This window comes from Bufo gargarizans, chromosome 2 (genome assembly GCF_014858855.1).
Source record: "Bufo gargarizans isolate SCDJY-AF-19 chromosome 2, ASM1485885v1, whole genome shotgun sequence".
In the NCBI taxonomy this organism is placed as follows: Eukaryota; Metazoa; Chordata; class Amphibia; order Anura; family Bufonidae; genus Bufo; species Bufo gargarizans.
In genome coordinates, this window is record NC_058081.1 from 30,413,437 (window position 1) to 30,437,941 (window position 24,505).

General features: G+C 45.4%; 1 protein-coding gene across 2 annotated transcripts; it reads right to left on the reverse strand.

Moving 5' to 3' along the window:
* Positions 1–4,471: 4,471 nt before the first annotated feature.
* LOC122927152 (DENN domain-containing protein 1B-like) lies at positions 4,472–22,612 on the reverse strand. 2 transcript variants are annotated; one of them, XM_044278749.1, is made up of 22 exons: positions 22,348–22,611; positions 18,253–18,317; positions 15,820–15,863; positions 15,282–15,331; positions 15,084–15,200; positions 14,568–14,637; positions 14,411–14,491; positions 12,893–12,946; positions 12,586–12,696; positions 11,963–12,063; positions 11,824–11,869; positions 11,645–11,746; positions 10,825–10,950; positions 10,294–10,395; positions 9,923–10,010; positions 8,399–8,439; positions 8,110–8,181; positions 7,973–8,029; positions 7,016–7,120; positions 6,498–6,556; positions 6,186–6,378; positions 4,472–6,105 (listed from the first exon to the last, which is right to left on the reverse strand). In XM_044278749.1, exons 1-22 carry the CDS (start codon positions 22,362–22,364, stop codon positions 5,221–5,223), a joined length of 2,586 nt encoding a protein of 861 aa, XP_044134684.1. In that variant the 5' UTR covers positions 22,365–22,611; the 3' UTR covers positions 4,472–5,220. The 2 variants fall into 2 exon arrangements, with proteins under 2 accessions (XP_044134684.1, XP_044134685.1); XM_044278750.1 differs by lacking the exon at positions 7,016–7,120 and having other exon boundaries at positions 22,348–22,612.
* Positions 22,613–24,505: the final 1,893 nt, after the last annotated feature.

Genomic DNA, 24,505 nt, shown 5'->3' on the forward strand with positions numbered 1-24,505 from the left:
TCCAGGCTCGTACCGCCCAATCTCACTTATTAACCAGGATTTAAAGATCTTGACGAAAATTTTGGCCGACAGGCTGAGCTTACTAATGCCTGCCCTGATAGGTCCCTCCCAGGTAGGTTTCATTAAAGGGAGGTCGGGGGTGGCCAATATCAGGAAGGTATTGGCGACTTTGGATTGGGTGCGGCGCCGCCCTCAGCCAGCCTCGGCCCCTATTTTGTTGGCTTTGGATGCGGAAAAAGCCTTTGACTCCTTGCGGTGGGACTGGCTGGGGGTGGTGCTCGATAAATTCAGGATTTTCGGGGATATTCGCACTTTTCTGAAGGGTCTTTATTCCAGCCCAGCGGCGTGCATCCATACGGGTGGTTTCCTGTCTCAGATCTTTCCTCTTCAGAGAGGGACTAGACAGGGTTGTCCGCTTTCCCCCCTCCTCTTTGACCTAGCCATAGAACCACTGGCTAGATTTTTAGAGGACTCTGACTTATACTCTGGTATCACGATTGGTAAGAAGGAGGTCAAATTAGCCCTGTATGCTGACGATCTTCTGATTTTCATGGACGCTCCTCAGCGACACCTAGGCCCCTTAATGGAGTTCCTGAGTTTTTTTGGGTCTTTCTCGGGCTATAAAATAAACTCGACCAAAAGCGAGATTCTGGAGTTACATGCCACTAACCCTCCGCAGATTTGGCAGGACGTGGGTTTCTCTCTCTCTGTGGTTAAAAAGTATGTCACTTACTTAGGGGTCAAAATAGGGAAGCTCCCAGGGTCACTATACTCGCTAAATTACCCTCCCCTTATTGCGAAAATACTATCAGAACTACAGAAGTGGCATTCCCTGCCCTTATCTCTGCTAGGAAGATGTCAGCTTATTAAAATGATGAGTTTCTCTAAGTTGCTCTACCCCCTCCAAACGCTTCCGATCCTACTGAAACACTCTGACGTCACTGCCCTAAACAAAGCGTTTACCACGTTTTTGTGGTCGGGCAGGCGCCCTCGTATCTCGCTCTCGAAGCTTATGCTATGGAAACCAGAAGGAGGGGTGAAATTCCCAAATGTACGGGGTTACAATTTAGCATGTCTTATGCGCCACATATCCGACTGGGTACATGATACCGATCTTTTCTCCAATAGGGAATTAGAACAAAACTTAGTAGCTCCTTGGAACTTGGTTTCGTGTCTTCACTCTAACATGGCCGCGTTGCCTGGGGATATTAAATCCTCGCTTTTATTGAGAGATACGATGGCAGCCTGGAAGGCGATTAGGAAGGCAATGGGTTTGCCTCATGCAATCTCAAAATGGTTACCGTTGTGGGGTCATCCAGAGTCTCCGCCAGGTACTAGTTTGAGACCCCCGGAGCTGTGGGTATCTAGAGGTTTGACCAAGGTGGAGCATCTGATGCACCCGGGGGAAAAGCGCTGGCTGACTCCAAAGGAATTGAAGGAGAGATTCACCCTACCGGACTCCCATTTTCTGCAAATAATGCAGATTTTGGGTTTTTGCTCATGTAGACTGCGTGATCTATCAAAGGAGGCGGCCTCAAATTCCTTTGACGAGATTCTTAGTTTCTCCCCCCAAACAGTTTCTCTCTCTAGGTTGTATAGGGCCCTCTCGGGCAATTTCACGAAAGCCAAAGCGTCTACACTTTTTAGGAAATGGGAGCTTGTCACCTTGGATGATGAGATTGGGGTGAAAATCCTGGAAGGTTGGAGTAAGGTACGTCAGTGTGTGATCAGTGAGACCTGGCGTGAAACTTTTTTTAGAATGATGCATCGAGCGATCTATGGTTTTAACTTCCCAGTCACGCCTCAGTTTCCGGACCGCATCACGCATTGTCCAAATTGCAAATTGGCGGCCACGGATTTCTGGCATGGCATGTGGACCTGTCCTGAGGTTGTAAAGTTTTGGGCTGTGGTGATTGCGTATGTCAAGACTACCTGGTCGGTGGAATTGCCTGCAGAATCCCAGACCCTGATTTTCCATTATATACGTCCAGAGACACCGACTAAGATACAGATTATAGTACACTCTGTCTTATTGGTAGCTAAAAGAGTACTGCTCCAGAGATGGCTCACGGATGCCATGCCAGACATTCCAGCGGTGGTTTCTGAACTGAGGACTCTATTGGGGTTTGAGAGGATTGAAGCATCTAGACACAAGGAAGGTTCGGCTTCCAAATTCTTCAATAAATGGTGTGCTTTTATTGAGGTGCATCTTAGTCCGACAGAGACTAGGGAATTGGTCAAACCATTTCAGTGTACATCGTGGTATCTTAAAGCATCTCTGGGTAATACCTTGGGACCCCTGGCAGTATAGTTCTGCCTCCCCCCCCCCCCCCCCTGTCTATCCCCTCCCATTTCTTTCCCTTTTTTTTTCTTCTTTTCTCTATTACTTTTGTTTTCACCTACTCGTTTAGTTAAAACTAAAAATGCAGTCAGATTTGTAAGTGCTGTACTCATGTTCCATGTGATACTGTGTTTGGCTCCCTGGCTTTCCCTGAAGGTCGTGGGGGGAAAGCATGTACAATGTATGTTGTCTGGATACATGACTTTTGTGTTATATTTCTTGTGATTCTGCTTTCAAATAAACAGAATTTAAAAAAAAAAAAGGAGAGTCAGTGCCTTCTTTAAACAGCTCCGACACCCGGGACCCCCTCCAATCAGTTACTAATGACTTATCTAGAGTTAAAAAGTCTTGGAAAACCCCATTAACTTGGACTAATCCGTGCAAAAAAAAAAAAAACACAGATTCCACCTCCTCATTCACTAGCACAAAACAGTACAGTTGTCCATCTTCATTGTAATATGGCGCTGATTACACTGGCATCACAGCATGCTGTAAAGTGATACTCTCAGTTCACTTGTCGGTAATGTATATATGACCTCTAGTGGCCAATATGGAAATAGCAATATTTTGTAAATGTATTTAGTTTTTCACCCAAAAATATATATAGCCTGGATTTAACTAAGCAAATAGTTATGAGCCTCCTATTGGATAATTACTACATGGGCGATTATCTTTCAGCTGGCAACAAGTTAGTTAACCCCGACTGGGGCAATGAGTTGCTTCTCATTTCTTAAACAACCATGTCGAAGGACACATCTCGTGGTCATGGAAAAGATGTTAGTCTGTTTGAGAAGGGTCAACTCATTCCCATGCATTAAGCAGAGAAAACATCTAAGGAGATTGCAGAAACTACTAAAATTGGGTTAAGAACTGTCCAACGCATTATTAAAAACTGGAAGGATAGTGGGGACCCATCGTATTCGAGGAAGAAATGTGGCGGGAAGAAAATCCTGAATGATCGTGATCGGCGATCACTTAAACGTTTGGTGAAATTAAATCAACAGTAGAACTCAGGGCTATGTTTAATAGTGAGAGTAAGAGCATTTCCACACGTGCAATGCGAAAGGAACTCAAGGGATTGGGACTGAACAGCTGTGTAGCCGTAAGAAAACCACTAATCAGTGAGGCAAACCAGAAAAAAAGGCTTCAATTTGCTCCGGAGCATAAAGATTGGACTCTGGAGCAATGGAAGAAGGTGATGTGGTCTGATGAGTCCAGATTTACCCTGTTCCAGAGTGATGGGCACATCAGGGTAAGAAGAGAGGCAGATGAAGTGATGCACCCATCATGCCTAGTGCCTACTATACAGGCCTGTGGGGGCAGTGCCAGTGGTGTAGCTAGAAATGACTGGGCCCCACAGCAAATTTTTCAATGGGGCCCCCCTCCCCCAGTAAGTTTTCCCCAACCCCTTCCTTTCATGCCGCCCCCATTCCTGTGGCTAGTAAAGATCGCTCTCTCAGACCAGGCCCGGCAGCTGTTCCATCCGTCTATACTGCCACTGTATATAATTTAATTGTGTAATACTGTTGAGGGGGCCCTGACAAAATCTTTTAGTCCTCCTCCTCCTGGATGGGCCCCTTCTGGGTCAGGGCCCCAAAGCAGCCGCTTCCCCTGCTTCCCCTATAGTTACGCCCCTGGGCAGTACTATGATCTGGGGTTGCTGCAGTTGGTCAGGTCTAGGTTCAGCAACAGTATGTGCTCCAAGAATGAGGTCAGCTGAATACCTGAACATACTGAATGACCAGGTTATTCCATCAATGGATTTTTTCTTCCCTGATGGCACGGGCATATTCCAAGATGACAATGCCAGGATTCATCGGGCTCAAATTGTGAAAGAGTGGTTCAGGGAGCATGAGACATCATTGTCACACATGGATTGGCCACCACAGAGTCCAGACCTTGGCTTCCTGCTTCAGCCTCATTTTTCAAGACTATCTTAGTCCATGACTTACAGCCTAGCATCATTCTACATTTCTTTCAAGCAGGGGTCGTGTCCTTTTGCTACAGCTGGTGGCAGTTGAAGGATGGAACTGAGCATGTGTGTCCACCTCACTGAGGTGGACAGAGAAATTATAAAAAGAGCAGACAGTAGGTGGCGCTATACAGATGGATGTCATTACAATAACACAGTGGCTTATAATACATTTTTAATTACATGCCGTTACATAAGTATTTAGATCCAGGTGCTGTTTTGAAATCTGTAGAATATTTTTTTGTGGGACAACCCCATTTCATCAGAAGCAAAAGTCACAAATCTTTGGTACCATATAAGCAGACGCCTCGTAAAAGGGTTGTGTAGATCTAGAAAAACATGTTTTTTCCCTAGAAACCGTGCCAAACCTGTCAATAGATTGTGTCTAGTACTGCAGTTCAGCTCCATTGAAGTGAATGTGGACGATGAACTATAATACCACATATGACCTGTGGACAGGTGGGGAAAAAAGCTATGGTGTTCTAATCCTGGAAAACCCCTTTAAACGGGGTTGGCTCAAAAATTAATCTGGTCCATTTGCCTTATTAGAACATATAGATGTCATTGGGTGTGGGGGTATCATGATTGAACCCCCCTTGCACCAGAGTGGAGACCTGCTAACAAAGAGCAACTTTAAGCTATTTGGCCTGACCACTTGTTACACATCAGTGGTCTCTAGCTTGTGGCTGTCAGGGTATGCTGGGAGTTGTGGTGGAGAGCCATATGTTGGAGAACATTATCTCCCATTGATTTGGACAGTTGGCATTTAATAGTATTGGCTGACCACAACTTCTTGTGGCAAGATGTGATGTTCGCTGGAGGTTTCAGAAACCGTGCTCATGCCAATCTGCTAACCATCAGGCCGGCTTCATAGTAAAAGGCCTTTGTCTAGTTGAGGTCACCCACTTTAACTTTCAAATTTCTTCTTCAACTCTGAAACTTTGGGAAGAGAAGTCACGCCCAGGCCAATAGGTTGTGGAGACAAAGCTTTGCTTGGTGGTTCATCTCCGACATCGCCATCTAAATGTATAATGGGCTGAGGGACGTTTGATGTGGGGCTTTTGGGTACATTTAGCTTTGGTGTGCTCTGAGTCCTAAGGAAAACGGGGCGTATATTATAAGTAGAGGCGCTTGATTTTGGGCTGCAGTAGTTTTGTGAGATAGGCCTTGTATTAAACGACCAGTTATGACCACCTACTCTTTGCGCCTCTATGGATTCTTTCTTAGTCCCAGTCCATACCAACCTTGGGTCAATGGAACCAGCCTGAAAACAAGAGATAGCTGAGCGGACATTTGGTCCATAAACAATAAGGGGAGTTCCATTTGGAGTGTTTGTGACCCTTGTAACCTGTCTGGTCATGCTAGGCTCCTCAGGTAAGACCTCTTTCTGCTTTATGGACTCTTCAATCATGGTAGGAACTAGAGAAATTACATCTTGCTCTGGTTCGACTAAAGGAATTGGCAAATTAACCTGAGGAACTGCTGGTGTAACCTCTGAAGGCTGCACAATAATCTGTGGAAGGGTGGAAGACGGCTCTGGATTCTGGACAGTCGACACTGACAGCCTTGCAGTGTCCTGTATTGTCTGCGGAGTGTCTTCTTGAATGGGCAACGTCTCCTCCATGGTTTCTGAGGCGTTCAACGTGCTCTCAGATGTTGATAAAGAGCCCTCAGGTTCTTTGCAGTCTACTGATCCCTCATCCACTTCTTGCAGGTACCAAAGGTTGGAAGTTCGTGGCTGACTCAAACTCAACTGCAGGTCCTCATCACTAGGAGCACATAAAGACTGGAACTGGAGGAAATAATAATCATTATTTGTGTATCTGGAATTGAAGTTAACTATTACTGTAATATGCGTGGTCTCTCACTCACCCGAGTAAAGTATCCGCTGTCATCTAGGTTGAAGCAGTCTAAGCTGTGCGCACCATATAACGCATGTCCCTCAGCTGGAGCTCTTGTACTTAGGGTCTCAAAAATTTCATTCAGCAGATCCATGCCCTCATCTAGAAGAGGGAAGTCGTCTTCACCTGGTCCAGGATCCACCTCTTTTCCTTCCTCACCATATCTGAGAGAAAATACAGTACAATGGGCGATAGCATTCAGTGTAATTTATGGTGTTTGCTTCACATGGACCTGTCGAAGCTAGGCAGGATTAGTTACTGAATTCCAGGACGATTCACTCACTTTTGGCTTTCCCAGTTCTCTCCTTCTGTGAACTTCTTTCCCGGTCTCCTGGGACGAGACTATGAAAAATATGATAAATACATTTACAGCAACTGTCAGGAAAGATCCTGAGCCGACATACCTTTAGGCCTCATCCTGACAGCCGTAATGTGACCACATTTTAGCATTGCGACCCGAATGTGGACCCAAAGACCCAAGAATTTAAAAGGTCTTGGATTTAAATACTAATGACCTATAATCAGGATAGGTGTGATCCAACTTCCGTGACCCCCGCCAATCATCTGTCATGTGGCGTTTCTGCAGAACAGTCCCATTCAAGTGAGTGGTATTGAGCTGTAATACCGAGCACAGGCGCTATACAAGGTGCGATATACTATGAAGAGAGCTTCAGACAGCTGATCGGTGGGGGGTCAGGTATTGGATCAGAACCGACCAGATATCGATGACCTATGTTGAGGATACGTCATCAATACTGTACTCTAAGGAAACCCTATATAGTGGTGGGGATTGTCATTTACCTGTCCAAAGTGCTGTGTAATGGGCAGCCGGTTCTGTAATTTCTCGTGGTTCTTGGTAGGATAAATGTCCGCTTTGAATGAACCAACACGCTGCATCTGATGATCCTGACGAAGAACACGCCAAGATACAATACGAAGAATAGCAACAAACAACTGGATACCAGGGACTGAAGCACCAAAGCAGTGACACTAGGGACTGAAGTGCCAGACCAGTGACACCAGGGAACTGGACTGGATGGCGGGGATTGAAGAATCAAACCAGTGACACCAGGGACTGGTCTGTACACTGGGGGGCTGAATCACCAAACCAATGACACCAGAGAACTGGACTGGATATAAAGGACTGAAGCATCAAACCAGTGACACCAGAGGACTGGACTGGATATCAAGGACTGAAGCATCAAACCAGTGACACCAGAGGACTGGACTGGATATCAAGGACTGAAGCATCAAACCAGTGACACCAGAGGACTGGACTGGATATCAAGGACTGAAGCATCAAACCAGTGACACCAGAGGACTGGACTGGATATCAAGGACTGAAGCATCAAACCAGTGACACCAGGGACTGAACTGTACACTGGGGGGCTGAATCACCAAACCAATGACACCAGAGAACTGGACATAAAGGACTGAAGCAGCAAACCAGTGACACCAGGGTCTAAAGCTCCAAAGGACTGGACTGAACACCGGGGACTAAAGTACCAAACCAGTGACACCAGGGGCTAGACTGGACACTGGACCTGAAGTACCAAACCAGTGACACCAAGGACTTAAGCACCAATCCAGTTACACCAAGGACTGGACTGAACACCGGGAACTGAAGCCCCAAACCAGTGACACCAGGGGCTAGACTGGACACTGGACCTGAAGTACCAAACCAGTGACACCAGCTGTGGCGTGCAGTCAGCGCTGTGACCGTCCATCATATCCCCAGTAATGGCGGATAATGCTCACCTTGTGTTTGATGCGTCGCTTCATTCCCTGCAGACCTGTTCTCGCTTGTCCCTTGGCCTAAAGTACATGATACAAGCAGTGTACGTGATAACATGGCGTCTTCACTGTCTCTAATGGTCACTGCCCCCCTGACTTACGTATCGCAGCATGTTCCTGACTGTGGGGTGGGTGCGGTTCTTCATGTTATTGATCAGAGTGCCGCCTCCTTTCTGGGGGGAAATACAGACGGGCGGCATGAATGAAATGTGCGGAAAGTCCCATGGGGGTCATTCACATTGCTAGCAAGGACTGCAATGAGAGGGGCACGTTCTGGAGGACTCGAGACGTCCATTCATCTGAATGGCTGCCATGTAATACTACATTTCCCCAGCAAAATCAGCCGTGGCCAAGACTGCTGGATCGGGGCGATCGGATGGTTGGTTTTACCTTGAGGTTTTCCAGCCACATCTGATAAGACTTGGAGGCCCCTGAAAATGAATAGAAAATAATCAGCGGCTTTATAAAGCTGGATGGAAATATAATGTGCAGTGATTTACTACATTGTTTTCAGTCAGGAGGTGTATCCTTTCTACTGCATCAGCAACTATCTCTCTATCACAGCTCAGGGAGTGTGTCCTTTCTGCTGCTTCTCTCTCCCTATCACAGCTCAGGAGGTGTATCCTTTCTGCTGCAGCTCTATCTATCAGGGGTGTGTCCTTTCTACTTCAGCCTACTCCGTATCACAGCTCAGGGAGGCATGCCATTTATGCTGCAGCTCTCTCCCTATCACATCTCAGGGGGCATGTCCTTTCTGCAGCATCTATCTCCCTATCACAGCTCAGGGAATGCGTCCTTTCTACTGCAGCTCTCCCTATCACAGCCCAGGAAGTGTATAATTTCTGCTGTAGCTTTCTATCAGGGTTGTGTCCTTTCTACTTCAGCCTACTACCTATGACAGCTCAGGGAGGCATGCCATTTATGCTGCAGATTTCTCTCTATCACATCTCAGGGGGCATGTCCTTTCTGCAGCAGCTATCTCCCTATCACAGCTCAGGGAGTGCGTCCTTTCTACTGCAGCTCTCCCTATCACAGCCCAGGAAGTGTATACTTTCTGCTGTAGCTCTCTACCTATCAGGGGTGTGTCCTTTCTACTTCAGTCTACTCCCTATCACAGCTCAGAGAGGCATGCTGTTTATGCTGCAGCTCTCTCCCTATCACATCTCAGGGGGCATGCCCTTTCTGCAGCAGCTATCTCCCTATCACAGCTCAGGGAGTGCGTCCTTTCTACTGCAGCTCTCCCTATCACAGCCCAGGAAGTGTATAATTTCTGCTGTAGCTCTCTATCAGGGGTGTGTCCTTTCTACTTCAGCCTACTCCCTATCACAGCTGAGCGAGGCATGCTGTTTATGCTGCAGCTCTCTCCCTATCACATCTCAGGGGGCACACCCTTTCTTCAACAGCTATCACATCTCAGGGGGCGTGTCCTTTCTACTACAGCTCTCCCTATCAGAGCCTAGGAAGTGTATAATTTCTGCTGTAGCTCTCTATCTATCAGCGGTGTGTCCTTTCTACTTCAGCCTAGGGAGGCATGTTGTTTATGCTGCAGCTCTCTCCCTATCACAGCTCAGGGGGCGTGTCATATTAGCTGCAGCTCTCTCCCTCTAACTGTCACAGATTCTAGTAGCAGATATTTCGGATGGCAGTTTAAGGATAGAACTGAGCATGTGCAACCACCTCAGCGATGTCACTGACATGGACACAGAAATAAAGGAAAGGAACACACAGCAGGTGGCGCTGTTCAGATGCATTTTTTTGAATAGCTCAGTGGCTATGCTAAATTTTTTATTCCATGCAATTGCAGAAGTATTCAGATCCAGGTGCTGGTTTCAAAAATGTAGAATAATTTTGGTGGGACAACCCCTTTAATAGAAGGAAATCTGGGGAATTAGGAATGGGAACTGGATAGGATACCTGACAGGCCGCAGCTCGTAACCTCCTGCTCAAACACGTCTGTGAATTCTTCTCCGGAATTCAGCTTCTCCAGCCGACTGTCGATGAACTAAGTGAGAAGAAGCCATGAATAGTCCCCTATATACTGGACATGATATAAAATACTTCCAGCAAAAGCCACATAACACTGATAATTGTGCTAAAAAGAAATGTTCACATAGAGTGGAAGGGCCGGTGGCCGCTGGACGTGGTGACACTGAGCACATTTACTGTAATGTATATAGCGCCACCTTGTGGTTTACATTATGCAGACTAGTTGCAATGTGATGTGTGCAGGGAAGAGACAAACACAATGCACGTCACTGGTCATTTTATGTAGCCTCCGACCAGACCTGAGTGAAGAGCTGCAGGTGCACAGCGTCCTGCAAGAAGGTCCTCATCGAGCTGCACTTATTGTTCAGAAACGTGTCCTGGCAGAAAGAAATGGGCTCCCCCTGAAGGAACGAGAGACGAGACATCGGCCAAAATTAGAGATCACAGACATAGGACACGTTGGAACGATTCTAATATAAAGAAAGTAATACAATATTTCCAGTGTTGTGGGGTTACTGCGCCTTTAAAAAGAAACGGTTTGGCCTTAAATGGAAGGAGGTCCTGATAATTATTTAGGATGGGATGGCTGGAGATGCTGTTCCATTACATCGGCCTCCTCTAAGGGTCATTACAGATGGAATCCATGTACCAGAACTCCCATTACCGAAGTCTAAGCTGCGTCGATGACTGCTGCACTTACTGAGGGTGCTCTGGTGACATGCCATCTTCTCAGGTGACAGCAGACCACTGGATTATTTTGCAATGAAACGTACCAATACGTACATCAATTACAGGGCATTAGTTCTTGGTGAAACCTCTGTAGCACATACCGGGGTACAGATGAGGGCATCCCTGTAGCTCCCAAACAGCAGAGCCTGGGCACCAAGGAACGCATGTGACACCCCGTCACCCATCAACGTTGACTGTTTTGTCAGCTGCAGTTTCAGCAGTGAGACCTGGGGAGGAGACAGAGAATTACTGATATATCAAGCTATGGTGTCACACCAGGAGGTTTAGAGGTCAGGTGACTACACGCCTTGGTTTGACTGGGTCTTCTTGGTAGTTTCTTCCATATCATTCTGTACTTTGAAGGTAATAGCTCTACAGTAGGTAGACCATTGTAAGGTTATTATTTCACTATCGTATCTAATGATATAGAAATTCGTAACATCTAATGGGACATTTTCAAAAATATGTTGAGGAGACCACAACCTTCATCTGTGGGGTCTTTTTGTGGTCAACCTTCAGAATAATCTGTAGGCCGTCCATTGGCCACATATGGATGTTTCATCTTTAGGAAAAGGGCATCTATCCGTATGGAATACATCAGTAAGGTTATGGGCAGAGGCTTAGACATACGCCCTACTGCTCTCACCACATGTTGAAGCAGATTTTCAAGGTCCAGAAAAGGTTTCTCCAAGTTTTATCTAATAATAATTATCTAATAATGGTGTGGAACATTTTATGGGAAATTTTCAAAAATATGTCAAGGAGACCACAACTTTCATCTGTGAGGTCTTTTTGGAGTCAACCTCCAGTATGGTCTGTAGGCTATGGATGTTTACGCCTTAGGATAAGGATCCTTTGTGGACACATTGGAAAGGTTATGGGCAGAGGCTTAGACAAAGTCCTATAACCTGCTGGTCTTACCACATGTTGGGGAAGATTGTCCAAGTCCCGAAAAGGCGTCTCCAAGTTGTTTGTGTCCATATTGAATACTACAACATCTTCCAGTACTCCCAGATTCACTTGCTGTAGAAGAAGGGACAGTAAATATGAAGTCTGGAATTGTTCATCAATCTCACTGATCCCTGAAGAAAATTACTTACCTCTGTTAAACTGCTGTGGACACCAATCAAGAAGGGCATGGGGGCACTGAGAAGGAATGTAGATATGGGGTTAAATTAGACTGGAAGAGTAGAAAAGTGTAGAAATACAGACTGGAAAAGTAGTCAATGGATGACAGACCCACAGTAATCCAGGAGATGAGGCGGTAGTGTAGGGATGTAGATATGCTGCCAGTACATGGGATATAGGAGACCTGCTGAGGCATGGACACAGGCCGTAAGCTGCCAGAGAAGACAAAGGACATACATATTAGGGTTTAGGTTTACTTTATATGCACAGTCTCCATACTACTCAACACTATGCATCTGTAAGACCTACACAATGTCCCAATGGACTACATTATACATCTAGAGGTTTCACCTCTGTCATCTTGACCTTCCTGAGTCTGGTATCTCCTATATCTTGCTGTGTCCACCCTTTTGGCTCTCACATAAGTAAGTGCTACCTCTCTGTTTCCTCTAGTCTTCCCCTGGTCTGGCTTGGTTATGGCTAGTCCTATGTCCCAGTTCTGGTCCTGCTTTCCCTAGTTCCAACTTCAGATTCTGTTCCTTGGTTGACTTCTAGCTTTCACTCCTGGCTCTATTTCTGGTCCAGTCTTCCGAAACTGTACCTGATCCATTTCCCGGTCCTGTCCTTGACTGTGTTCCTGATTTTGAAGCCAAATCTAAGTCCTGTCGAGGCATGCTAAGCCCTGCCACCAGACAGACACAACAGGGTGGCCATGACAAGCATCTAATACTTACTGTACTGAGTTTGCTAGAAGTTATGAGGATCCGTCTCTCGCACAACAAGCTGGCGTACAACTGCAGCATTGTGTCCACCGGCACAGCCACCAGGAACTCTGTGAGATTTCTCTGGGGAAACGGAAGACATGTTAATGAAGATACGGTCCAAGGTTTGACACAGTAGCCTTTATTTATTCTTTGTTTAAAGGTGAAGGGAGAGGTAAGAAGCTGCAGCACAAGAGATGTCACATCAGCCATGTATGATACACTCCACACGACTCCAGCCACATGTGTAGTCAGGACGATACCACAGACAGTGACTCACGTTTTCTGGTATTGATGGGAGTTTCGTAAGATCCGGAACAACAAAATAGGAAAACTGTGAATAGACAGACAAATGTATACTGAGACCATCACAAGAAACACAAAGACGATAGATATCTGACTCTATCTATCTATCTATCTATCTATCTATATCATATCTATCTATTCCAGGTTGGCAGGAACAAGGCTAACCACCCTGCTCCTCCCCTCTTGGTAGGAGAGGGCTGCTTCCTGCCAGGAGGGGCAGTTCCAGTTCCAGTCCCTGTGAGACTAACCCCCCCCCAGAGATATCTGCAGAATCAAGGACACAGCTTCCAGAAAGCATTAGTGTGACAAGACAGCAGAGTGGTCAGCGAAATACACCTTTACAGACAATGCTGCAGGTGAGGGACTACGGCTCAGACACCCATCACCTAGCTAACAACCACTAGGCCAGACTTACATCAAGTGGACACCTATTTCTACAACTGCTTGCTAGTGCCAATCAATTGCCACCCAACCGGCCACCATACCCCCTCATCTGGTGCCAGAAACTGCACTTTGTATTTATTGCTGCTGGATGTGCCACAAGTTATAATTTTAAGTAAGACTTTTATAAGTTTACTTCTGGCCTGATTCTTCAATGTACATTCCCACTGCACCGAACCCCAAGGAGCGATGGTCTTAGGGAGTACACAGTGACACAACATCTCATCATCAGGGTCACTACTACTCCCATCCTTTGCACCGGCTCTTCAGGGGCCCACTACATATCTACCTATCTATCCATAATAAACATAGTGTAATACACTGCGTGCAATTATATTACAGAACAGGAGAAAGACTTGGATATTCTGGTTACAAGTAAGCTGAGCAGCAGTACTCAATGTCAGGCAGGAGCTGCAAAAGCAAATACTGTATGATTTTAGGGTGTTTAAAAAGAGAGATAAAAACCTGTGATTCCAATGTCATATCAACCCTTTATAAATCCCTCCTAAGGCCGCATTTTGGATATGGGAGTCTGTTTTGGGCTCCTTATACTATCATGCATATGGCAGCGCTAGAAAGGGTTCAGAGACGGGAGACCAGATTATTACATTTCTCACCTCTAATGAGGTGATCTCATTTATATGTATAAATATATGTGAGGATTTATTAATTTCAAGGAAAAGAGAACCAGGGAACATCCATTACATGAGGAGGAAAGTCTGATTTAGATATCAACATAGGAAAGGATTCTTTACAGTTAGTGCAGTCACACTATGGACTGCTCTACCCCAAGAGGTAGACACCATGTCAGCATTTATGAACGGGCGGGAGGCTTATCTAATGGCAATCTGAGAAAGATTGAGCTTTATGGACCTAGGTCTCTGTGGTATCTAAGCCCTTGCAGTCATCTGAACGGCATTTAGACACTGGTTGGTAGAGGGGCATCCAATGGTGGGGCCAAAAAATTATGACCATGATCAAATTTTTCATGTAGGCTGCAGACTGTCCGGTCCTAGGATATTGTCCATGTCAGGTCAGATGGAGAACTTACCATTTCTATGCTGAGAGGTTTGTTCACCTCAGGTATGGGGTGGTCATACAGCGTCTGCAGGAGTTCAGTCACCTCAGAGACCTGTGGAAGAGAATGAGGACGTAGTGTGAGAGGACCAAGGTGTGGAGAGGCAGATACCTGTGGAGATATACAGTACCTGATCCTTCACTAGGTGCTCGGCGATGTTATTGAGAAGTTTGTAGAACAGCTCAAACCATGGCAGACAGCTGAAAGGAGAGCGTTAATAGTTAGTATCGGACAAGATGGACTGAGCCGGCTTAGGTTCTGGTCACATTAAGTCTGATCCCACACAAGACCATCCCTCATCTCTCCATACCAAGAAATAGTCCTGAGCACCCTCACCCATCGTCACCCTGTGATGTACCACCAGTTAACCCCTTTTTCCGTGTATTTTACTTTCTTATCTAATAATGGTGTAAGTGGAACATTTTATGGGACATTTTCAAATGTCCCATGGAAGGAGAGCATTAATAGTTAGTATCGGACAAGATGGACTAAGCCGGCTTAGGTTCTGGTCACATTAAGGCTGATCCCACACAAGACCATCCCTCATCTCTCCATACCAAGAAATAGTCCTGAGCACCTTCACCCATCGTCACCCTCTGTTGTACCACCAGTTGGGCCACGGTTGTATCTGGTGTCAGCCACTTACCTGAGGATACAAGTGCAGTTCTTGGCGTTGACAGACAGACGGCAGAAGCCAAAGCGCTGGTAGCCCTGAAGATCGGTCAGAGTGAAGCTGAAGTGCTGGACGGATGGGTTCTGCCATCTGGATGATAGGCACAAAGTGATCCAAAGTGGACTGGGGTGGGGGGGTCTATAGGTGGTGGTTGGGGAAGGTGAGACTTACCTCTCCACATTGAAGGGGAAGCAGAACTTTGTCAGAGTGATTACGGAGTCCTGGGATATGATAGAGATATCAGGAAACAGTAAGGAGATAGAGGGACCTGTCTAATGTAGTAGACCTTGTATGGTAGCATTGCCTGTTTTTTTGTACAACTTTTTATTTTTATAAAAAAAAATTATAGTAATTTTTTGTGTATATTATGTCCAATTTAACATTTTACTAAGAAGTAACACAATCAGAGCATACAAAAGATTTTGTGCTTTTAAGGCTGGGTTCACATCACGTTTTTCCCATCCTACGTATAACGTATATGTCAAACGGAGGCATAAAACGTGATGTGCACCCACCCTAATTTTGTTTTTCGTTTGCATTGTCCTGTTTTTTATTGTAAAAAAAAAACTGCTTCGAAACCATCAGTAAGCTGCCCCTCTAATGTGCCATCTGAAGGAACTTGATAGGGTGTGTTTAGTATAAGCACAGTTTGGGATACATAGCAATGTCATTCACAGGTCTGATCGTTATATTTTGGCCTCTTTCTTACCTGGTCGTCAAAATGCTCGGGAAATTGTCTTTTCAGTTCTGGATCTGGAATGGAACACCTCATGGTCAGAAGATTGGAGCGGCAGGTCCTCCTCGGCATATGATGGAAATATTGGCTGGCCGAATAGTGCGGCATGGAGGCAGAGGCAGGGGTGGACCCAACTAACTTCAGAGTTAATAACTTTTTTATGATTTTTATATGACTTTTATGACGTTACAGGGTGGTCTTAGGAATCATCAATGGTATGACCGGTGGTGTAATAATTGTCCATTATCACCAGAAGGCCTTGTAGGTGATTTAGGAAGGTGAAGGAGTTAAAGGGGTTGTGCCAACAATAAATGCCATATTAATATAAGCATAAAAAACTAGTTACTCTTGTAATATACTTTCTGTTACAAAAAAGCTCCAGCTGTGAGATACCTCACTTCATTATAATGGCGCCCCCTGGTGATTAATCTGTATAGTACTATGCGTGTCCACCTACTGAAGGGGACACACATGCTCAGTTCCATCCTTCAACTGCCATCTGCCCTATTTACTTTTAAAATATATGACCATTACAGCATGAGAGCTGCAGCAGAAAGGACACACTCCCTGAGCTGTGATAGGGAAAGAGCTGCAGCAGAAAGAACACCGGCCCTGAGTTGTGATAGGGAGAAATCTAAAGCAGGTAGAACATGTCCCCCGAGAAAGCTGCAGCAGAAAACATACACCCCATAAGTTGTTATAAGGAGAGCTGCAGCAGAAAGGACATGCCCCCTGGGCTATGATAGGGAGAGAGCTGCAGTATAAAGAACACCTCTCCAGAGTTGTGATAGGGAGAGAGCTAAAGCAGGTAGAACATGTCCCCAGAGAAAGCTGCAGCAGAAAAGATACATCCCGTGAGTTGTGATAGGGAGAGCTGCAGCAGAAAGGACATGCCCCCTGAGCTGTGATAGGGAGAGAGCTGCAGCATAAAGAACACCTCACATGCACCCCCTGATCTGTGATAAGGAGAGCTGCAGTAGAAAAGATACACCTCCTGAGCTGTTATAGAGAGAGAGCTGCAGCAGAAAGGACATGCCCCGTGAGCGGTCAGCCTGAAGAAAATGTGGAAGAGCAGTGAATGGTACGGTTTGGTGAAGGAGGGTAGATAGTTCCTCTTTTTCCGTCTGCTCTCAGATCTGTTACAGGACTGACAGGAAGCCGGTGTCCACAGCAATGTACAGAGGCCGCCGCGCTGAGACTGGAGGAGGAAACTTCCTCTAATGAAGGTGGTTATATCGTCCCCTGGATCCTATAGTTACAGTCTGTTACAATGTGTCAGTGCAGGTAAAGTGCACCAGTCTGGAGTCCAACCTTCAGCCAAGAGAAGGTCAGAACAGGTTGTTTTTTTTGCTGCTATTGGAGGCAAACAAATATATTTCTATATAGAAGTCTTGAAAATGTTGAAGGATCAAAGCACAAAGTATAGCAGAAAATGGCAGAAAAATCATTTTTTACATTGAAAACTTGTAGAGAGACCAGAGGTGGGAGCAGTGGAGGGAGGAGAACATGTCTCTATAAGAGATGCATCATTCCTGGTAATACACACTCCAAGGGCTGCAGAACCTCATAATACACACACCTCAGCTGCTGCAGAACATCATAATATCCGCCTCAGCTGCTGAAGAACCTCATACAACACACCTCAGCCGCTGCAGAACCTCATAATACACACCTCAGCCGCTGCAGAACCTTTATAATACACACCTCAGCCACTGCAGAACTTCAAAATACACACCTCTGCAGCTGAAGAACCTCATACTACACACCTCAGCCGCTGCAGAACCTCATACTACACACCTCAGCTGCTGCAGGACATCATACTACACACCTCAGCTGCTGCAGAACCTCATAATACACACCTCAGCTGCTGCAGAACCTCATAATACACACCTCAGCTGCTGCAGAACCTCATAATACACACCTCAGCTGCTGCAGAACTTCATAGTAGACACCTCAGATGCTGCAGAACTTCAAAATACACACCTCTGCCACTGCAGAACCTCATGATATACACCTCAGCCGCTGCAGAACCTCATAATACACACCTCAGCTGTTTCAGAACCTTATACGACACACCTCAGCTGCTGCAGAGCCTCATAACACACACATCAGCCGCTGTAAAACCTCCTAATACACACCTCGGCTGCTGCAGAACCTCATAATACACACCTCAGCTGCTGCAGAACCTCATAATACACACCTCAGATGCTGCAGAACCTCATAATACACACCTGAATGAAATGACATGAAATTCATGTCAGTCGCTGTTTAAAATTAAGGTCCTCCTCTACTTCTCAAAGAGGTTCTGCAGCATCTGCAGCGTGCATTATTCAGTGGCTGCTGCAGAGCGCCTGGTATCTCATCACAGTTGAAGGAAAGAGTTCATGTTACACAGAGACTTCTAACCTTTGTCCTGAGCTGTTGGGCACAAAACGTCAAAAAATCCTTCAAATATCCTGTCTGGATTCTCCCTGCAAAACAGAATCATAGAGTAACGTCTGATCCAGGCTGGAGGAACGAAAGAAATCTGAAATGTGATAATGGAGCACACACAATACTACAAGCTGAGAGGAGGACACTGTGTGCTTTCCCGGTAATTGACTAAATGTGCCACCAGTTACCTGAAGAAGACATTATTGATGAGACACCAAATTCATGGTATCTGGGCAGCAGATCGTCCTGGACAAATAGCGATCTGCTGTATGTGATCACTGTAGTGTGTATATATATATACAGTTGCAAGAAAAAGTATGTGAACCCTTTGGAATGATATGGATTTCTGCACAAATTGGTCATAAAATGTGATCTTCATCTAAGTCACAACAATAGACAATCACAGTCTGCCTAAACTAATAACACACAAAGAATTAAATGTTACCATGTTTTTATTGAGCACACCATGTAAACATTCACAGTGCAGGTGGAAAAAGTATGTGAACCCTTGGATTTAATAACTGGTTGAACCTCCTTTGGCAGCAATAACTTCAACCAAACGTTTCCTGTAGTTGCAGATCAGACGGGCACAACGGTCAGGAGTAATTCTTGACCATTCCTCTTTACAGAACTGTTTCAGTTCAGCAATATTCTTGGGATGTCTGGTGTGAATTGCTTTCTTGAGGTCATACCATAGCATCTCAATCGGGTTGAGGTCAGGACTCTGACGGGGCCACTCCAGAAGGTGTATTTTCTTCTGTTTAAGCCATTCTGTTGTTGATTTACTTCTATGCTTTGGGTCGTTGTCCTCTTGCAACACCCATCTTCTGTTGAGCTTCAGCTGGTGGACAGATGGCCTTAAGTTCTCCTCCAAAATGTCTTGATAAACTTGGGAATACATTTTTCCTTTGATGATAGCAATCCGTCCAGGCCCTGACGCAGCAAAGCAGCCCCAAACCATGCCGCCCCACCACCATACTTCACAGTTGGGATGAGGTTTTGAGGTTGGTGTGCTGTGCCTCTTTTCTCCGCACATAGTGTTGTGTGTTTCTTCCAAACAACTCAACTTTGGTTTCATCTGTCCACAGAATATTTTGCCAGTACTGCTGTGGAACATCCAGGTGCTCTTGTGCAAACTGTAAACGTGCAGCAATGTTTTTTTTGGACAGCAGTGGCTTCCTCTGTGGTATCCTCCTATGAAATCCATTCTTGTTTAGTGTTTTACGTATCGTAGATTCGCTAACAGGGATGTTAGCATATGCCAGAGACTTTTGTAAGTCTTTAGCTGACACTCTAGGATTTGTCTTCACCTCATTGAGCAGTCTGCGCTGTGCTCTTGCAGTCATCTTTACAGGACGGCCACTCCTAGGGAGAGTAGCAGCAGTGCTGAACTTTCTCCATTTAAATACTATTTGTCTTACCGTGGACTGATGAACAGCAAGGCTTTTGGAGATACTATTATACCCCTTTCCAGCTTTATGCAAGTCAACAATTCTTAATCGTAGGTCTTCTGAGAGCTCTTTTGTGCGAGGCATCATTCACATCAGGCAATGCTTCTGGTGAAAAGCAAACCCAGAACTGGTGTGTGTTTTTTATAGGGCAGCTGTAACCAACACCTCCAATCTCATCTCATTGATTGGACTCCAGTTGGCTGACATCTCACTCCAATTAGGTCTTGGTGATGTCATTAGTTTAGGGGTTCACATATTTTTCCACCTGCACTGTGAATGTTTACATGGTGTGTTCAATAAAAACATGGTAACATGTAATTCTTTGTGTGTTATTAGTTTAAGCAGACTGTGATTGTCTATTGTTGTGACTTAGATGAAGATCAGATCACATTTTATGACCACTTTGTGCAGAAATCCATATCATTACAAAGGGTTCACATACTTTTTCTTGCAACTGTATATATATATATGTAATATGCTCTTACCCATACGTCAGTGCTGCAGCTGAAATTGGTGCCAGTCAAGTTGGCATTGACCCCATGTGTCATTTATAGGGCTGACGAAGACTAAACCATGAAATTACCCAAAAGTAAAAAGCTTCTAATCTATAAATTTATTATAAAGACATGGACTCAATAGGAAGGGTGAGATTTTGCAGATTATGGTTGACCTAATATCTTGAAGGGGTTCTCTATGAGTATACCAATGACAGATGTCTGCTGCTCCAATACACATGAGTCTGTAGTACTCACCACCATCCCCCTCTGCACCAATGCAACTACATATTCTTCCTCAGACTGTCACAACCCCTACCATCTTCATCTACAAGGCATGTGGAAAGTCTTCAGACCCTTTGACTTTTTTCACATTTTGTTATGTTGCTGCTTGTCCCCATAATGTGAAAGTGAGAACAGAATGTTAGAAATCTTTACTAATGTATTGGAAAGGAAAAACTAAAATCTTGCATTGACATAAGTATTCAGACTCTTTATTCAGGACTTAGATGAAGCCCCTTTGGCAGTGATTCCAGCCTCTAGTCTTCTTCATTATGATACCACAAGGTTTGCACACCTGGATTTGGGGATTATCTGCAGATCCATACAAGCTATGTCAGGTTGGATGGCAGCCGTCGGTTGACAGCCATTTTCAGGTTTCTCCAGAGATGTTTATTGGGTTCAGGGCTCTGGCTGGGCCAATCAAGGACATTCACTGTGCTGTCTTGGCTGTGTTCTTAGGGTGTCTTGTTGAAAAGAGACCCTTTAGCCCAGTTTGAGGTCCAGAGCACTGGATCAGGTTTTCATTAAGAATATCTCTGTACTGTGCTCCATTCAGCTTTCCCTCAACCCTGATCAGTCTTCCTGTCCACCCAGCATGATGCTGCCACCACCATGCGTCACTGTAGGGATGGTGTTGAGCAGGTGATGGGCAGTGCCTGGTTTCCTCCAGACATGACACTTAGAACTGAGGCCAAAAAGTTAATTCTTGGTTTCATCAGACCAGAGAATCTTATTTCTTGCAGTCTGAGTCCTTTAGGTGCTTTTTTTTTTTCAAAACTCCAGCTTTCATGTGTCTTACTGAGGAGAGGATTTATTTTCTGGCCACTCTGCCATAAAGCCCAGATTGGTAGACTGCTGCAGTGATGGCTGCCCTTCTGGAAGTTTCTTCCCTCTGCAGACAGAATCCAAGGAGCAAGTGACCATTGGGTTCTTTCTCACCTCTTACCAAGGCATGATTTCTTAGTTTTGAGGTGGCGGCCAGCTCTAGGAAGAGTCCTGGTTGTTTTCAACTTCTTCCATGTAGAAATTGTGGAGGCCACTGTGCACTTGGGAACTGAATACATTTTTTGCCTCCTTCTCCAGGTCTGTGCCTCCACACAATCCTGTCTCTGAGCTCTACAGGCAGTTCTTTCCTCCTCATGGATTGATTTTTGTGTTGATATGCATTGTCAGCTGTGAGACCTTACATAAACAGGGCTGTATATTTACAAATCAATGTGTAGAAACATCTCAAAGATGATAAAGAGAAATGGGAGGCCCCCAGAGCTAAATTTCAAGTGTCATAGCAAAGGGTCTGAATACTTATGTCCATGACAAATTTTAGTTTTTCCTTTCTAATAAATTTGCCCAAAAATTCTGTTTTTACTTCCTCATTATCAGGTATTGATTACAGATTGATGGTGGAAAAACCTGATCATTTTGGGTTTTAGCACAAGGCTGCAAAAAAGCAAAATGTGAAAAAAGTTAAAGGGTCTGAACACTTTATGAATGCATTGTATCCACTGGAATACGCCACCTCGGACTATTACACCCCCTACCATCTTCTTGCCTGCTGCAGCTATCCTCTGGAATGCTTCACTACAGTCTCTCACAACCTGTCACTCCTATCTTCTGGGCGTCACCCCTTGTGCCCCTATGCTCTGCAGTGCCATACCTCAGACTATCACAACCACTGAATTGTGTCTTCATGCCTTTTTCACTCCGGAATCATTTTTGTCAAATTACAGAATTTTGGGATCAATGACACTAAGTTCTGCTCCAGCTGTGCACAGTTGTTGAGAAAGTGGGCAAATGATAAGTTACTAAACATGGACTATAGATATAAATTATTAGCTTCTTACTTAATGCGGGACTCCATGGTGGTTCTTTCCTGGCCACCCTCGTCTTCTGGATCCTATGGCCTCATTGCCACCATCCTCTTGGTCTTCGTTGGTTCTTAAGAGGCACGTTCATCACAAACAGGCAGGATGTCCAGACTGTGTCAGTCCCAGGGCTTCTAAGTGCTCAGTGCACCTCTCCTGTCTTGGGCGCTCCTTCGCACAAGGTCCTGTCAGGAGGTCCAGATTTGCACTTCGTCAGGAGGTTGGAGAGTCTGTGATGGTGAGCTCAGCTTGACAGATTTCCTGTGTGGGTTTGTAGAGGAAGTTGGCTTGTGTGACAAGAAATTTTCAATCTATGAATGTGTGTTTTTTAGCTGCGCATACCGATATTCGATAGCGACGTAAATGCTGTGTCTCATACAGAAGCAAATATTTATACCTGGCCTAAGCACCAGGTCCTGGATCAGGGGTCACTTACTAACATAACCAACGGTAGAGTCTGTAGTACTATGCCATCTTTAATACTACTCCCCTGCTGCACATATACTCCTAAATATTCTACTTTAGACCATCATATACCATATTTAAGACTTCTTCACTGGAGTCCTGTAGTGGATATCTGAATGCGGATAAGGCTAAATCCTCAGCATGCAAAATGGCATCGGAAATCTGAAGGTCAGCTTCATATTTCTGCCGTGGATTCAGACTAAAGCCACATTGACTGCCTGAGAAGTCTGTGTAGCTTACTCGGAAGGATCAAGTTTTGCAAGTCAGAGGCTGCTTTAAAGAAGAAAGAGTTTAGATGGTCCACATGTAGGGTCAAGTAGACCTGCCATTGGCCTCTTTGAAGTGATAGGCCTTGGGCTGGTCCATCGGTGGTGTGTTGGTAAGCTGGAGGTCAAGAGAGGGCCTGTTCATTGTGGGAGCATTGTGACGGATACCACGCCTCATGTCCGCTTGACGTCACCTATGTCGAGCTCACGAGATGCAGAATGGTCACTTGTTACCAAAGCGTGACATTACGCCCTCCTGGAGGAGCTTGTAAGGTCAGCTTGGTACAATTTACACAGACACCTCCTGTTCATGTGGGCACAGAGAGGCAACAAGCTGAGAGCCTTTTCACTGCTGCAGTTAAAACAGCGCTGTCTTAGCCCAGGTAATCTGCCACCAGCTTCTCGTTTGATATAAGCCTGGTCCGCTAACAGGATTATATAGGGTGAGAAACCAACCCGCAGTAGCTTATAACTAGGCCGAAACATGGACGTGGGGATTCGTGATGGAGATACAAGACAGCACAAGATTAAATCATATATTTAATCGCCTTAAGGGCGCACTAGATATAACACTATACACACAGAATATATACAGTGGTCTGAGGTTACATATACAGGTAATATGGTACACACAGGATTATACAGAGTACAAGTCAGTTACCGGGTAAATAAATGTTCCTGTGGGTTAGGATGGTGGAATAGTCCTTGGCTGCGGTCACGTCAGGGGCAGTGATGTCAGCTGTTTCCAGGTCTCTCCAAACACATGGCACGATGTGACGCCCTTCCAAAAAAAGACACGCCCGCTTGCTGGCACAAGCTTATTAAACTGTAGCTGGCCCCTCCTCTGGGAAGGGTCCACTCCCCCCTCTTCTGGGCTGGCATTAAATGACCCACAAAACCCTTTAAGATTCATAGCTCCAGACCAGAATGTTGTAGGGAGGTGGTTCCGGGCCTAATTGATCCACCTGGGCTCCGGTAACAACTAGAGTCCAAAAATGTTGCCGCTATGTGGTTTCTGTGGGGAGTTATGTATATCTCCCCTCCCGGGCATCCTAGAATCAAGCCAGGACCAATTGGATGTTTGGCTTTGCCAAAGATAACCAAATTATGCCTGGGATAGACGGACGGTTCATAATTCCTTATGAAATGTCGGTGCTAACATTTCTGTGGGAAAATTTAAGATCTGGTCCAGGGCTGAGACCTCCTGCCAGAAGTTTTCCTGCTACATCCTCCTGGTGCCTGTCAGCTGTAAGAGGTGTGACTTTATCCACCTAGGGCCTCCTTGAAGCCTGGACCCCTGGGGGGTTCTCTCCCTTGCTATCTGACAGCAGATGGCTGGGGGTGAGAACATATTTTGCATGTACACTGACTGTGTACATGCAAAAGGTGAATCAAATGAAAATAAG